The 17,427-nt window shown below is 36.7% G+C and overlaps 3 protein-coding genes across 3 annotated transcripts; all 3 read right to left on the reverse strand.

Annotated features, from left to right (window-relative positions):
• Nucleotides 1-45: 45 nt before the first annotated feature.
• On the reverse strand, nt 46-1,659 carry LOC131775385 (melatonin-related receptor-like). Its single transcript, XM_059091485.2, has one exon. The coding sequence runs from the start codon at nt 1,417-1,419 to the stop codon at nt 367-369; it is 1,053 nt and encodes a 350-aa protein (XP_058947468.2). The 5' UTR covers nt 1,420-1,659; the 3' UTR covers nt 46-366.
• Nucleotides 1,660-5,544: 3,885 nt separating this feature from the next.
• LOC131775387 (melatonin-related receptor-like) lies at nt 5,545-7,182 on the reverse strand. The gene has a single exon (XM_059091486.2). It carries the CDS (start codon nt 6,992-6,994, stop codon nt 5,969-5,971), a length of 1,026 nt encoding a protein of 341 aa, XP_058947469.2. The 5' UTR covers nt 6,995-7,182; the 3' UTR covers nt 5,545-5,968.
• A 3,074-nt stretch (nt 7,183-10,256) lies between these two features.
• On the reverse strand, nt 10,257-17,404 carry LOC131775389 (SUZ RNA-binding domain-containing). Its single transcript, XM_059091488.2, has 7 exons — nt 17,321-17,404; nt 16,951-17,027; nt 15,837-15,909; nt 14,113-14,234; nt 13,172-13,216; nt 12,673-12,741; nt 10,257-11,178 (listed from the first exon to the last, which is right to left on the reverse strand). The coding sequence occupies exons 1-7, from the start codon at nt 17,381-17,383 to the stop codon at nt 11,133-11,135; spliced, it is 495 nt and encodes a 164-aa protein (XP_058947471.1). The 5' UTR covers nt 17,384-17,404; the 3' UTR covers nt 10,257-11,132.
• Nucleotides 17,405-17,427: the final 23 nt, after the last annotated feature.

The following is a 17,427-nucleotide window of genomic DNA, read 5'->3' on the forward strand; positions in this document are numbered from 1 at the left end:
CAGGTGGCTGTCTCAGAGGTTTGCTTTTGACTTTAGATCGTAAATTTAAAGTTGAGATATGAAGATCATCAACTGTTATTTCTGCACAAATTTACAACAGCTCAGCAATTGTTGACCAGCTATAGCTTTAAGGATACAAGTAACTGTGATGCTTTTAAAAGGTAGGTATACGTTATTACGAAACTTCACAATGATGATATTTATTACCCTCGAAAGTAATAATCAGTGTACTTTTATACGGCCTGTGGCATGATTGTATAGTTTCACGCTCATGATACTTCGTTCTTTAAAATCGACTTCCTTGCCTAACAATTACGTACTTTTTGTTTTTGATTTTTATTTTCGTCGATTTTTCATGTGTTAACGTCAAGGACGAAACTGGCGCCTAGTAATTTGCAAGGTGTGGTGCTGTGTGGTGCTTTCAACAAGGGCGACGGTTCTTTGACTCGATCCCTGTTGATTGTAATCGGCGTTCGAGCCCGATTCATTGCGAATTTTTTTGTAGTATGCACAATGGAGTATTCTTGTGAACTCTAACCTAAACAACGGATTCATTCCGGCGTAAATGAAAGGATTAATGGCGTTTGACAAATTTACAAAGAAAGCACACAACAGTTGAATATTGCGACGTACTTTTCCCACAAAGTGTGCCAGGATGGTAATCAACCAAGCAGGAACCCAGCATAACGTGAAGGCAAATACTACGACGAATAATGACTTGCTTATTCGGATTTCATGTGCGCTGAAATGGGCATCCCGTCTTTGACTTTGATGGGTCATCGCTAAATTAATGTTGTGTTCCTGGATTTTTTTGGAGACTTTTCTGTAGCTGAAAATCGTCACCGCCAGGGGAAGAAGGAAAAACAAGCCAACGATCACAAAAAAATGAGCTATTTTGTTAGATGCAGCCAGCTGTTGACTCAAGCACGCGGCATACTCTGGCACAAATTGAAAACGTTGTACACCAGCCAAGCGAGGAACTAGTATGTAACAAGCAATTAAGCTCCATCCAAAGGCCAGCACGAGGCGGGATTTTATTGGGGAGAAGAACCGTTTATACTCCATATCTGACTTGCATATTCTCATGTATCTGTTAACTGCTGTCAAACCCATCGTCACAGGTGAAACGTACACAGCAAATAGGCTGAAAAAGGCATTTACCTGGCAAAGTACTTTACCAAAGGGCCATTTTCCTGAAATGAGCACTCCGGTTGCAAACGGCATGACGAAAATGGCGCTCAAAAGATCGCTGATAGCCAAAGCAATGATGTAAATGTTAGTGGTAGAACGCAGTCTTGTATTCCTATACACGGCTATACACACCATGATGTTGCCTCCCAGAGACATAATATTCAGCGCAATCATAAAGCCGGACTCCACGATGGTCAAAGCTACACTGCGTGATGGTAGATCAGCCATTTTATTTGGAGTGTTATCGTTATTGCCGCAACTTTTGCTTTTCTTCTATTATTTCAGTTGATGAGACGAATGCTTGTCCTAAGCTGGTTTCTAATGGGCTTGTGTCAAATGAAAGTATATTGGTTCCCACCAATTTTCTGAGGTAATCTTCGTTCAAATGGTTTCCAAAAATGAAAGGTGTTGATTGTAGCTGTAAAGCAAAAATGGAAGGCCTTATGTTAATTATACCTTTTAAGCTTCGTGGGCAGTTGGAGGAGCGTTTGACTCACCGGTGATGCTCAATATGACTAACTTCCTGCCAAGCATAAGATCTCGGTTTTGTTATTTTCAGGTGCCACATTCTCAAGTAAATTAATCATCTCGTGGGCGTAAAAACCAAACAGAACCAATGAATTTATTGACAGGCGCCACTGATCCTTCAAAGTAAAACAGGTGACCAACCGTGGATTGTTTTTAGCTTGTCTCTGTCCATTAAGACGTTGGCGCAAGTTTTCTACACCATTCATAAGGAGCGATGAAGTAAAACAATGCAATATTAGACCGAATACTTTCGACGCTTTCTAGAAAAAGTACACTATCCTTTTTGTAGCCAGCAATATCTCTAGCTTAGGAAATTCAATATGGTTATTGTATAAGAGAGAAAGGTACTCGATTTTATTTGCACGTCGAGAAGATGATTTTTCATCGTCATTTTGTAAAAATTTTGATCTTCTTATATTTAGTGAAAAAGTAATTAAGCATCATCCCACGAAAAATTGGATAAAACACACGGTGATAACTATTTTAAGAAAAAAACACAAACAGCCAATTTTTTTACCTTCCGCTTCAAAAAAGTCACGCTGTTAATGTAAATTCTGGTCATATTCATAACACTCAGTGTTTACAACATGTAAACATGTTTGTCTTTAATTCTGTGACAGACGATCAAATGACAGAAAGTGATTCGTGTTAAGTTGTTGATGATAAATTGTTGTATCAAGGAACAAAAAGAGAGAATGGAAAAAAAAGAAAAAAAAAGAATGACACCTCCACTTTTAACACTTTTGACTTAGAACATCCCGTGGGAGCCAAAGTCAACTCCGTACTCCGCATGCGTGATAGAAGATCGAGAGTTTTCTCCGCGGATTTTAATTTTCATCTACTGCCTCAGTTGACATAACATATTGGTCAGCATCTTTTCTTAATTTTGTAGATACCAATGTATGTTAGTTTAAATCAAATATTAGTCAGACTCTTTGAAGGGCAAGGGGAGACCTTCATAAGGACAAATTGGAAAATTATGAAAAGGAAGTCTCATTTTGAATATAACATCTTCTTTAACCTTTTTGACAACCGGCGAGATGTAGATCTTATCTGTGTTCTTGATGATGGCCTTTATGTGATGAAGGCGATAAATGCGCACTAATTAAGCGAATCCAGTGAAGGAAACAACGGATGTAAAAACGTCGTGCAGCAGTTGAGAATTTTGGAATTTATTCGAAAGAAAAGCAATTGCGCAGATATTTTAAATCAATGCTTTTGACGCTTTCTACTCTGTCTCGGAAGTTATGATCCATCAAATATTTTAGCTTGCCCGCATGCTGATGGAATATGCCCCGGCTAAACCAGTGAAGAATATGCCGGAAATAAACCCCTTTAGACGAGGCGGCTGAAATATTGTCCGGAAAATGAATATTTGGGCGAGAAGCGAAGCCTCGAGGGAAAATATGAAATTTTTAGGACAATCTCTCAGCCGGGGGCATTATCAGCCGATATACCAGCAACTCAGATGTTGCTTATTTATTTAATAACCTATCTGTTAAATTTCGTATCGAAGGTTGACTAAAAATTTGTTTAAATGTTTTTTAGTTTCAGGGGTAGAATTCGAGATTAGCTTTTTAATGTCACTACCTGTGGACTCTAGAAAATGAGCTCGTTTTTCTTCCATGTAAAGTAACAAAGAATAAAAATTGAAACTCTTGTGCTGGCTTTTTCCGCTGGCTTTGTTTTCTTTCGTCAAACTGAATCTCTTTCTTTATTTTCGATATGGGAAAGGGATGAAAATTTTTACTTAATTTGCTCACTTTGGATCATCGAACGCTTGTATGCGCGGTTAGGATATAACTATACTATAAACCTTACGAAGAGGTATTCAAACGCATTTTTAAAACGGATAACGGCCTTCTTCCACAACAAATTATGCATTGTAACTCCTGTTTATTATGCTTTCCTGTTAGTAGCCCACCAACTTCATAAACGGCATTAAGGTCAGAGATTAAAGGGAATGATAACCCATTAAAGAAGCTCTGGATTGTTAAACACATTCTCGTTGTCAGCACTTTTGAAAATGCATACAGAGCAGTATGGGGAGTATACATTTTGATGTTAGGGTGTAAAGGATTAATAGTTTCCTTTTTATTATCAGGTCTATTTCCATCTTCTTACATAAGTTCTGATGCCGATGATTCTATTTTAAAGACAAATTAAAGTACGGCAAATCCATTCGTAAGTTTATGGGACTGAATGAAATATCCGCGCGCTAACTTTCTCAAAACAAAAGATTACTAGTATAAGTGGTTTGGTAAATAAGACAAGAAACTGCCTTAATCTTAAGAATACCTTGACTTTCTCAAACAGTTGGGAGAAAATTTGTCTCACCGTAGAGACAGAAATCAGTTCTTTTATAAGTTGTAAAGAGAGCTTCATCAGAATGATGACATTAAGAGTGTGCTATTCATGAAATACAATAAAGAAAGAGATTGATGCAGAAACAGAAAGCACCAATTAAGAAAGTTTGAGACGTTTCCGAGGAACACCTTTGTGTAATGGTGATAAATCGACAAGGGTACATTCTCTGATGTGCATTACATTCTCATCAATGAGAATTTGACCTAAGCACTAATGATTATAATTACGTTCAATCGCTAGAAATATCAACCTTTATCCCTTAATGATAGCCATTCCCTTCATTATTAATCATTCTCAGAATCTCCTCCAATTTCAACCTTCAAAAAGCTAATTGATGACATCTTTTGTGCGTTGTAGATCGCGTTGGTTTTATGACCAATTTTACACCTACTTCTCAGAGACACTTACCGTGAAAAATAATGAAGCCTAATTAACTTGTGTCTCATCAGAATCCCTACAATGAATACAAGGAATGTGCGAGTTAAAAATGGAGGGACATCTTCCTTTCTATTTGACCTCGCAAGTTTGTTAAAAATCACACATTAAAAACATTTCATTAAAATATTTCTAAAACAGCTAATGATGATCATTTTGCGACATATAACGACTATAAGCACTACATATAAGGAATTGCAGTTCCATTTTTTACGCTTCCGTGTTGTAACCCATTGCTTTTGACACATAGGGTCAATCCCATGTCTCTCAACAATGTCTTTTAGATAGCTGGTTCATATGTGAGACCTCGTATTATCCCCAACAGTGCTAAGGATTCTATTTTGGGAACAATAAAGGTGCTGTAAATCGTTTGTTTATTGTCTTTGGGCCACTGCCCTACTGTCATTTGTAAATATTTTTACAGCTAAGTCTTGAAGCTATTTTTTTTTCTGTAAAAGATTACAACTTTGTCCTTTCTGTAGTGTCTCCCTATCTCTATCGTGTCCTCTAAAAAGGTTCATTTATCTCTTAAGAACAAGTTGGTGAATTTTTTTCTATCTTTTCCTCCTTCCACCAAAATGAGTCCAAGCGGAATCCGTACTGATGATTATAACACCGAAGTCTTTAAAGCTAGGATTCAAGTTACTCATATAAGCTTGGTTTGATTAAATAAAACAAATAACGATCACTGTTAAGAAGAAAGAACTTAGGCGAGCGTGTAGAGTAGGAGTCAACAGTGCTGAAATGTAGTGTATTGGAGATTTGGCTGAAGAATTTGAGATGGGGTATCGCACTTTACTATTGACCGCTGTAACACGCATTGCTAATGGTGAGAAGTACTCAACAATTAGTTAAAAGAGTGTGTGCATTTGCGAAATTATATCATCAAAGGGTTGTCATCCTGTAATAAGTATTCCTTACGCCAAGAACGCTATCACTAAAATTTTTAATCTCACGAAATATATGTACGATGATCTCAAGTTACCAAAGACGTCACGTTTCTAATGTCTTTGTTTGATTTAGGACTTTTCGGTTCTGATTGCGGTGAGAAACGTGAAACGAATCTCAGAGGTTTGCTTTCGACCCCAGTTCGTAAATTTAAAGTTGAGATATGAAGATCATTAACTGACAGTTATTTCTGCACAAATTTACAACAGCTCAGCAATTGCTGACCAGCAATAACTTTAAGGATACAAGTAACTGTGATGCTTTTAAAAGAGAGATATACGTTAATACAAAACTTCACAATGATGACATCTGTTACCCTCGAAAGTATTAATCAGTGTATTTTTACAAGGCTTGTGGCATAATTGTATACTTTCACGCCCATGATACTTCGTTCCTTAAAATCGAATTCCTCACCTAACAATTACATACTTTTTGTTTTGATTTTTATTTTCGTTGATGGTTCATGTTAACGTCCAGGACGAAACCGGCGCCTAGAAATTTATAAGGTGTGGTGCTGTGTGGTGCTTTCAGCAAGGGCGACGGTTCTTTGAGTCGATCCCTGTTGATTGTTATCGGTGTTCGAGCCCGATTCATTGCGAATTTTATTGCAGTATGCACAGTGGAGTATTCTTTTGAACTCTAACCTAAACAACGGATTCATTCCGGCGTAAATGAAAGGATTAATGGCGTTTGACAAATTTACGAAGAAAGCGCACAGCAGTTGAACATTGCGAGGTACTTTTCCCACAAAGCGTACCAAGATGGTAATCAACCAAGCAGGAACCCAGCATAACATGAAGGCAAATACTACGACGAATAATGACTTGCTTATTCGGATTTCATGTGCGCTGAAATGGGCATCCCGTCTTTGACTTTGATGGGTCATCGCTAAATTGATGTTGTGTTCCCGGATTTTTCTGGAGACTTTTCGGTAACTGAAAATCGTCACCGCCAGGGGAAGAAGGAAAAACAAGCCAACGACCACAAAATAATGAAGTATTTTGCTAGATGCAGCCAGATGTTGGTTCAAGCACGAAGCATAATCCGGCACAAATTGAAAGCCTTGTAGACCAGCCAAGCGAGAAAACAGGATGTAACTAGCAATTAAACCCCATACAAAGGCCAGCACGAGGCGGGATTTTATTGGGGAGAAGAACCGTTTATACTCCATATCTGACTTGCATATTCTCATGTATCTGTTAACTGCTGTTAAACCCATCGTCACGGGTGAAACGTAGACAACAAATAGGCTGAAAAAGGCGTTTATCTGGCAAAGTACTTTACCAAAGGGCCATCTTCCTGAAATGAGCACTCCGGCTGCAAACGGCATGACGAAAATGGCGCTCAAAAGATCGCTGATAGCCAACGCGATGATGTAAATGTTAGTGGTAGAACGTAGTCTTGTATTCCTGTAAACGGCTATACACACCATGATGTTACCTCCCAGCGAAAAAATGTTCAGTGCAGTCATAAAGCCGGACTCCACGATGGTCAAAGCTACACTGCGTGATGGTAGATCGGCCATTTTATTTGGAGTGTTATCGTTGTTGCTGCAACTTTTGCTTTTCTTCTTATATTGCAGTTGATGAGACGAATGTTTATCCTAAGCTGGCTTCTAATGTGCTTGGGTGAAATGAAAGTATGTTGGTTCCCACCAATTTTTGAGGAAATCTTCGTTCAATTGGTTTTCCAAAACGAAAGGTGTTGACTACAGCTGTAAATCAAAAAAGGGATGGCCTCCTATTAATCATATCTTTTAGAATTCTCGGACAGCTGGAGGAGCGTTTGACTCACCGGTGATGTTCAACATGATAAACTTTAAGATTTCGGTATTGTTATTCACCCGTGTCACGTTCTCAATTAAATTAATCATCACATGGGCACAAAACCAAACAGAACCAAGGAATTTATCGGCAGGAGCCACTGATCCTTCAAAGTAAAACAGGTGACCAAACGTGGATTGCTTTCAGCTTGTCTCTGCCCATTAAGACGTTGGCGCAAGTTTTCTAGACCATTCTTAGGGAGCGATGAAGTAAAACAATGCAATATTAGACCGAATACTTTCGACGCTTTCTAGAAAAAAGTGGACTTTCCTTTTTGTAGCCAGCAGTGTCTCTAGCTTTGGACATTCAATATGGTTATTATACAAGAAAGTAAGGTATTCGATTTTATTTGGACGTGGAGAAGATGGTTTTTCATTGTTATTTTGTAAATGTTTTGATCTTTCTTATTGTTGGTGAAAAAAGTAACTAAGCATCATCCCACAAAGAATTGGATAAACTACATGGTGAGAACCATTTTAAGTAAAAAGCACGAACAGCCAATTTTTCTTTCCCTTTCGCTTCAAAAAATTCACGCTGTTAATGTAAATTCTGGTCATATTCATAACACGCAATGTTTACAACAGGTGAACATGTCTGTCATTAATTCTGCGACAGACGATCAAATGGCAGAAAGTGATTCGTGTTAAGTTGTTGATGATAAATTAATGTATCAAGGAACGAAAAGAAGGAATGGGAAAAAAAAAAGAAAAAAAAAAAAAAGAATGACACCTTCACGTCTAACACTTTTGACTGAGAACATCCCGTGGGAGCCTAAGTCAACTCTGAACTGCACATGCGTGATTGAAGATCGAGAGTTTTCGCCGCGGATTTTAATTTTCATCCACTGCCTCAGTTGACATAATATATTGGTCAGCATCTTTTCGCAATTCTGGAGATACCAATGTATGTTAGTTCAAATCAAATATTAGTCAGACTCTTTAAAGGGCAAAGGGAGACCTTCATAAGGAAGAATTGGAAAATTAAGAAAAGGAAGCCTTATTTTGAATATAACATCTTCTTTAACCTTTTTGAGAGCCGGCGAGATGTAGATCTTATCTGTGTTCTTGATGTTTTTTATGATGATGGCCTTTATGTGATGAAGGCGATAAATGCGCACTAATTAAGCGAATCTAGTGAAGGAAACAACGGATGTGAAAACGTCGTGCAACAGTTGGCGAATTTTTGAATTTATTCGAAAGAAAATCAATTGCGCGGATATTTTAAATCAATGCTTTTGACGCTTTCTACTCTGTCTCGGAAGTTATGATCCATCAAATGTTTTTGGTTGCCCACAATTGCTCGAAACGTATCACATGATGATGGAATATGCCCCGGCTAAACCAGTGAAGAATATGCAGAAAATAAACCCCTTTAGACGAGGCAGCTGAAATATTGTCCGGAAAATGAATATTTGGTCGATAAGCGAAGCCTCGAGGCAAAATATGAAATTTTTTTAGGACAATCTCTCAGCCAGGGGCATTATCAGCCGATATACCAGCAAATCAGATGTTGCTTATTTATTTTATAACCCATCCATTAAATTTCGTATCGCACGTTGACTAAAATTTTGTACTAATGTTTTTAGTTTCAGGGGTAGAATTCGAGATTAGCTTTTTAATGTCACTACCTGTGGACTCTAGAAAACGAGTTCGTTCTTCTTCCATGCAAAGTAACAAAGATTAAAAAATGAAACTCTTGTGCTGGCTTTTCCGCTGGCCTTGTTTTCTTTCGTCAAACTGAATCGATCTGGGAAAGGGATAAAAATTTTTACTTCATTTGCTCACTTAGGATCATCGAACGCTTGTATGCGCGGTTAAGATAAAACTATACTATAAACCTTACGAAGAGTTATTCACACGCATTTTTAAAACGGATAACGGCCTCCTTCTACAACAAATTATGCACTATAGGTCCTGTTTATTATGCTTTCCTGTTAGTAGCCCACCAACTTAGTTGGTGTTGGCTGTTAGTAGCCTACGGCATTAAGGTCACGAGATTAAAGGGAGTGATAACCCATTAAAGAAGCTCTGGATTGTTAAACACATTCTCGTTGTCAGCACTTTTGAAAATGCATACAGAGCAGTATGGAGAGTATACATATTGATGTTAGGGTGTAAAGGATTAATAGTTTCCTTTTTATTATCAGGTCTATTTCCACGTTCTTACATAAGTTCTGATGCCGATGATTCTATTTTAAAGACAAATTAAAGTACGGCAAATCCATTCTCACGCTTAAGTTTTTTTGGAGGCAAATACCCTCCTGGCATAAGCCAATAAAATTTTAAATTAAGGCCACGCTTTTCAATTCTTTTCATCCCAATACTGATACTTATTCCTCTTAAATAAGGTAGTCCTGGAGAAGAAAAGAGAAAAGAAAATGGCCTGAAAGGAAGCGAAAAGACCGAAAAATAATAGAACTGACCATTACTTTCATAATTGAATCAAACGCCCAGATTCTGGCTACAGGGTCTAAGATATCGATTTTCTAGTCAACTGGTCCTTGTTCTGCATGCACGTTTTGTGTGAATGACTGCGTGCTTTCCGTCTTTCGAAATTGTCTTCGACAGAACTACCACACGATCAAAGGGAAATCAAACTGGAATGAACCAAGCCATCACGCGATCAAACAGTGTTTAAACTAGAGTAGCTCATACCATCGCGTGTCAAACGGAGACTAGACTGGGGTGGCCCATACTATCATATGATCAAATGGAGATCACGCGGGTCGCGTGTTTCGAGCCTTGTGCAAAGCGCACGTCATCTTCTCTGAAAAAGAAGTGACTTACTGTGCACGTAAGTAAACTGACACAGAGGCTTGGTTAACTGATACTAAGTTTGTCGAATGATAGACGGAAAAAATCAAAAAGCTCTCGTCATATTTAGACTGAAAGCGGTGATTCGGTTACTCATGGCTAAGTAAGATGTTTTTAGGCAAAAAAAGTTAATGGCACTAACAGGGAATACTACAGTTTCAGTCCTTTATCTAGGGATCCTTTCCATCCAGGTCTTTGAGCTTAAACCTTTTTAGCAGCTATCTAGTAACCTGTTGTTAAAATAATACAAAAAGCGATGCCTTCGCTTTAAAATTGCCTTCCGAAGTTAGATTGACTCTAAATTCGGTACATTGTTGCTCTAACTCTTAAGTTTACACACACACCGAGTCTTTGTCCAGTGAATGAAGTCTTGACCAAGTTTGGCCGATCACATTCCCACAGTGCAGCCACTGAGATTTGAAGTCTGATTGGTCTCCAAACCAAAATAAACTCAGAATGGAATTCTGTATGAACGTGAAGTGTACACTCGACTCGTAAACGAATTCTACCATTCCGGTAAGACAGCTTTCCAAATCAAAATTACCGGATAAAAGTCCAGTCGGTGGAAATTTGAATTGGTTTCGACGAGTAAATTCTTGATATTTCACGTTGTTGTACCAACGTTGCTGAAGAGAACTGGGTAGTACTTAATTGAATGAAATACTACTCAGTCTTGGGTTGTTGAAGCATTCCTAGAAATGCCGCAGAAGTAAAGTCCAGTCGGGTAAGGGTTTATTTGTTTCGCCAGGTGAAGCTGATACGACTTTCTCTGTGTTTTTGAAGCAGGTGCAGAAGACCACAGATGGCTACTCGACAGCCTGACATTGATAATTACAAAACACACTCCCATGACAAGCCACTACATGCATAAAAATGTTCCCAGGAACTCCTTCCAGTGACAGATGAGTGCTACATATCCCTAGGCCAATGCTTCCGCTCCATACCCGATTTATGATCCTTGCTTTCGATGAAGTTAAAGAAAAATACTTTGTTTCAACTGATCAGTTTGTGTATCGTGTATTTAATTTCACCTTGCGAATTCAAACCCTTTAGAACCATTGTCAGCTGGACCCCTAAAAAATACAAGTGCACGTGGTAAGACATTTACATCTTCTCACGGTAGATTAAGACCCCTTCAAATGTTTTATTGAGTGAGAAAGTTAAAGCTATCGATATGCACCAATAACAGACGCCACGAAAAATGTTACCTGCAGTTAACAGGATAAGTCGATCGCTATCGTGTTTTGTTATCATGCTTTGGTTTTCTTCACGGTTGCGTGCTCATGCCTTCGCCGGAAAAAGCAAGGAAGCACAGTACCGCTCACATATACTGTAGCATCACACGCGCGTCAAACGCGTCTAATTCCCACGAACTAATTGTGTTAACGATAATCGCAAGAAACGATTAATAAAAATCGGAAAAAAAACCACTTGTTTAACCATGGCTCTATGACCTTTTGATTTAGATTTGGGATTAGAACCAACCCACATTTTGGGTTTTAGGAAGCCTGTCCATAGTCACAGTCTGTTTTTGTTTTTGCTTTCGTGAGGTTATGGGCCTCGTTTGTTAAATTGTTTTTATTTGTTTGTATTTTTTTCCTTAAAGCGCACATTTTTCTGCAAACTAGAATCTAACACCTTTACATATTTGTCATATGGAACGCTGGTTTAGTCATTATCATAGATGTCATTAAACGTAGATTGCACTCGATACGATCGCGGAATTAGATGGACCTATGGGGATGTTAGGTGTGGGGCACAAATTTATGAGTTACATGTAGCATTAAATGAAGACAACCTCCTAACTCTGACCATGTGATTTATGTTACAACACAGATGCACAACAGTATTTCTGTGGCAATTGGTGAATATATAATGCCTTTTAAGAAAAAAGATAATGCCTTTTAAGACATAAAAAGCTTACACGTTTTAAAGTTTTCACCCAAGAGTACTTTGCTTCCAAGCAAGTCGAGCGTACTTTGGATTTATTTTTTTAATAAATTAGAATGGTAGCCAACGTTGTTTTCCATCTAGGTTTACTGTTGTTATTGTGTTGGTGGTGGTAATAGTAAATAATAATGATAATAATAATAATGATAATAATAATAATGATAATAATAATAACGATGATATTATAATAATATTAATAATAATAGTAACAACAATAATAATAATAACAATAATAATAAAAACAATAATAATAATAATAATAATAATAATAATAATAATTATAATGATAATACACTCATGGCCCTCTGCAACCATTGGTGGTGGTGATGCACAGTGTCTGTGTGATGAATGACCACACACGAGGAAACAAAATCCCATGGCTAGACTTCATTAGGTCACATGAGTGAAAAACCAAAACACAGGGTTTTAGCTTATGTGTCAAGTTGTGAGTGCAATAACTTCTCAAGAAATCGCGCCAATGGAAGGGACTACACCATGAAACCAACAACAAAGAATAGTCATAAGGATACGTCCAATTGTATGTTCTGTACCAATCTTTCCCAAATACACTACATTTTTAAAGTTTACAATATTGCATAAAAAACAATCTACTCTACCTTGGTAAACGTATGACATTCTCTGGCAGTTTCTGCTCCACTTGTAGTAATTGTGGTCTGACATCACTTCTGTATAATTGAAAGTTAAAGTAACATGTACATTTTTGTTAATTGCAGAACAATAATTGAGGACATTTGTGTTTTCTGCAGGGAGAGAAAACTACAGATACAATCCTATGACAAGAGCAGCATTTGAAACAAATGACTATGGAAAATGTACATTAACCTTGCATTATATGCAGGCATGTCGCTAAGGGGAATTGGGATGCCTGGACCACACTCTTTAGGCAAAGATCTTTCTTCTAGCAAACAACATACTAACTCAGGTCGTGAAAAAGAAAGGATCAGAGGAATCTTAATGCATCACGTAATGATCAGCCAACAATATTTTGTATTAAGTAAATCAGAGCATGGATGACCTAACTTCACCCCTGGTGTACACATGTACATATGTGAATAAAATCATTGTAAGATGATCTACAGGACTAGTGTAACTTACTCTGAATCATTGTTTTCATCTGTTGCAGATCCCAATATTCGTGCCCTAATAAAATGAAACAATAAAGAATAATAAAATTAACAAGAAAAAATCCATTATTATTATTTACTTATTAGTATGATTGCTCTGGTGATTATGGAGATACACACCCTATGATTGGTCAAGGATTCCATCATATCTTGCTATTATCACCTAATGTGGGGTGATCTTAGCAAGAGCGCTAAATTTCAAAGTGGCTGCATGCCTCACATTTTGTTAGTGTTATTAAGGAAATGATGAATGAAATAACAAAAAATTCAATTTCAAAGAGCACAAAAGATGCTACTAAGATTGGAGTATCACTTTCCAAAACAAAGATACATGTATGAATTAAGTGAACCTGTTAAATTCTACTGTAAACTGGCTCTTAATCGAAACAGTTTAAACAGAATAGTTTCAGGATTAAAAGGAAAGCACCTAAACAAATATAATAAAACAATTATTTGCCTCAGGCTCAGTGAATATTGTTGAATAATCCCCTTGCCATTGTTGCAGAGATCATTCAACAATATTCAGCATAATATTATTTGTTAGACAACTACATCTACACTATGTACCTTTTAACCTTTCACCCCCCCCCCCTCAGATCTCATTTGTAATTCTCCTTACTGTTTGCCATACAATTCTTATAATGTTGGTTTGGAGATTTAGAAATTGGATCAATTAGAAATCCCCTAATTGATAATTATATGTTTTTTTATTCTCATCACTTGTCTGCTTGATATTGCATTAGTATTGCAAAAATAAAATTCCTCAAGGGAATTAAAGGGTTAACCAGGTTTATGATACAACTGCTATATATTGTTTACTTTTATGGATTAAAAGGTTACTAAAAAAACTGTATATATCTAGAACAATTTACACCTGTTCCAGGCTTGTCTCATTTTGAAAAATTTCCTTACCTAGCCTCTGCATATTGTGCTTGTCTCTCTGCTAATGTTTTATGAGCAGGCTTCTCCTTGGAGGATTCCTGATTTTTCAAATTATTTGTTCCACCAGAATCTGGTCGTTTTAATATTCTCAACTACAATATAAAAATTAAAAGAAACAGTACATGAAGTTCAGAATCTGGCAACTTGAAAACACTAAACCACATACAACTTGCAGGTTCAAATCTTACCAACATAATGCACAGTACTATACTGTACATACTATACTATCATCCAATAGGTAGTATCTTGGGCCTGAAAACCCCTGTTTATTCCCCATTTTATTGTTATACAAGTAAGAGTGAGGCTAAATGCAATTTACACAAGGATAAAATCACCTCAATACACTGGTGTCACCTAAATTGTAAAGAGGAAGGCTACTGGGAATTTTGTAGAGAGAGGCTCTGCAGTTTTACTTAATTTACTCAGCTAATTTGCTTTCTTTGTTTTCATTTTGCTGATGGTTATACTTGACAGAGTACTTGACAAACAATTTCAAGGATAATAATTATCTATAGTACTGATTGTTCCTGGGGTTGTACAATGACACTAGAAGGTGGCGTTGCAGAATATTTGTCTCACATGCACAACAGAAAACCTGCTGCATCCTAAATATTTATGAGTACCCTGTTCCACAAGAGAAAGACAATTCAATAATATATTGTCTAATCGACATTAACCTAATAATTATATGGAAACAAATAATATTAACAATAATAAAAATGATAACAATCATGATATTACAATATTTAACTTAAAAGGGCCAGCTCTAAAGCCCTATGGGTCCTCAGTCCTCTTTCAACAAGATCACCTATGCCTCTTTGAATTCCGCTGTTTGATTTAAATAATTTTATTATTTCCATTGCAATTCCATTTCTTCAGACTTTTCTTTTGTACAAAAAGGCATTCTGCATTTTAGGATATTCCGTCATTCCTTGTCTTATTAAAGATATTCTACCATTCTGTGGATCCACTGATCCACTGTTGATCCACTGATCCACTGTTCCTCCATTCCATCATTTTGTTGAACAACTCATGGTATTGTGTTTTGCAGAGGCTCCCTTTGCAACTTAGTGGCTCTTTTCAGAATAAGTTGCAGATTCAAGCTGTTTGAATGTTCAGATTGGATCTATTGAGATATTTCTGCATGCCATGGAAAAGTTTTGATTTAAACAATGCCTTGTTGGATGCCACTGTGAAATAATTTTAATATGTTCATTGCCTTTTGTAGTGTGAGGGCAAAAACTGAAAAGATCAATCTCCTCTTAGTTTGCTGATTTAAATGGCAAAATATTCTCTCTTCAAAGAAAATAATTTTCTTTTTAGTTCCATGATGTGCAATCATACCTATTACAATATTTGTACAAGGAAAACTTTTGCTGTAAATTACGTGCAATTCTAAAATTATTGTGAGATGTTTATTATCTCCTGCTGCCCTCTTTTGTGTCATGGGAAGAGCTGAAAACATAATTCACTAGTGGCTAGAAGTCTCTCTACAAAATTCCCAGTTACTTGCTCACTCATCTTGACAATGCACATGTACATATGTGACTAATGGCCTCCTATGGGAGGCACTAGCCACAAAAATAATGTAGTCATCAGTAAGGAGAGCTAGCTTATTAGTTGAAAGTATACAGGACTATAGTACACAGTATATCATATTAAATGCATGCTTTATCAACTACAATTTTAATTACCTGTGGCTTGTACAGAGTTCGGTTTGTATCTTCTTGCATCAGAATGGATGAACCTGTCTTAGTTTCTTGCTTTCTAAAAGAAATGATGAGCAAGTAGAATTGTTTCTATGATTTACTATCAGTTTCATTTCACTTATGCCCAAAACAAGTCCCCACATAAACGTCTGATTACACAAACAAAGTTTAACCAATGTTTAACAAAACTGTGATCTAAATTATCTTCAATTCAGCTGAACTTTTTAACTGATCATCCATAATTATGAACAGTATCAAGAGGACCAGACGCTAACAGTGGAAGGGCATTGATTTAATTAGTCATCAAAGAGAAAACCTGAGGTCCACAGCTTCTGTAAAACTGCAGTTTGGGTTAGACTTCATGTAAATAACTGGCCCTACAAGTCTTGAGGTATGTTAAAAAAAAAATCATAATAATTCGAGATAAAATAAAAATAAAAAAAAAAATTATTGAAGATGTGCAGTTAGAATGATATTCCTATGTCAATATGGGAGAAACCCACTAGGAAAATCTTTGAAAAAGCAATTCTTATGTTTTACTCTTCTCAGTATTAATAAATATCTTCCTTTTTACCATGTGCTATTATTATATTTGTTGTTAAAGGTGTGATCCTGATTCTCTCTCTTACATATGTACTCCTCTTGTTTTACTGACTATGAAAAATTGTAATTTAGTGTAAAAGGACATCTAATTAGCTTGCTATATTATGCCCTTCTCCATTTCCTTTATTTTTTTGTAATTATTCAAAGGTTGTGATTGTTGAAATGAAGGAAATAATTTTAAAAAAAATGTAGGAGTAATCTTCCTAACTCAATACATGTAAAGCATTCACAAGGCAGCAGTCTGGCACTGGATACCATACAGACATGGTTTTATGATGAAGAGGCTTTTTGAAACGTTTTTCCCCGCGAACACTTATGGTTTAATTTATAGGGAAAGTTGGAAATAAAATACTACTGAATTTATTTTTATCTTTACAGTACAGTATATGGAAATTGCTTCAATGTCCTTCAATTTAACCACAAAAATACTCACTTGAGACTTTCCTTTATGTTATATACTTTTTTTTATTTAGCTTTGTATTGTGACTCGTCTTACTTTATAGATGTAATTGAAGGTTTCTGGTCCTTTTCTCGTATCTGTTTCTCCCGTTCTTCCATTCGTCTTTCTAATTCCTACAAATGAAATCAGTTGTAAACTCGACCAATAAATTCATTGGCAAATTAAATTATAGGTAAAAACCTGTTTCTCCAAAAGTAGTATTATCATTACTAGATCGACAGCGGTTGGAACACGATGTCATTCCTGGAATCCAGGGGTTAATTACTGGCAGATGTGAAAACTACCTTACAGTTCATTGATACAATTTACGAGAAAAAAACCCTCAAAAAATGGGAGTTTTGACTGGGTAGAAATTTATATGAATTACAAAAGTGAGGGAAATAAACATTATCTGCAGATTATTTACCCCAGAATCTGCCATATCTTCCCAACTGTCCCAGATATCGTCATCTTCTTCTTCAGCCGCCATTTTGACTTCCGTTTGTTCGAACACGCGTGAACAAACAATTCAGC

Source organism: Pocillopora verrucosa, chromosome 9, assembly GCF_036669915.1.
Source record: "Pocillopora verrucosa isolate sample1 chromosome 9, ASM3666991v2, whole genome shotgun sequence".
Lineage (NCBI taxonomy): Eukaryota > Metazoa > Cnidaria > Anthozoa > Scleractinia > Pocilloporidae > Pocillopora > Pocillopora verrucosa.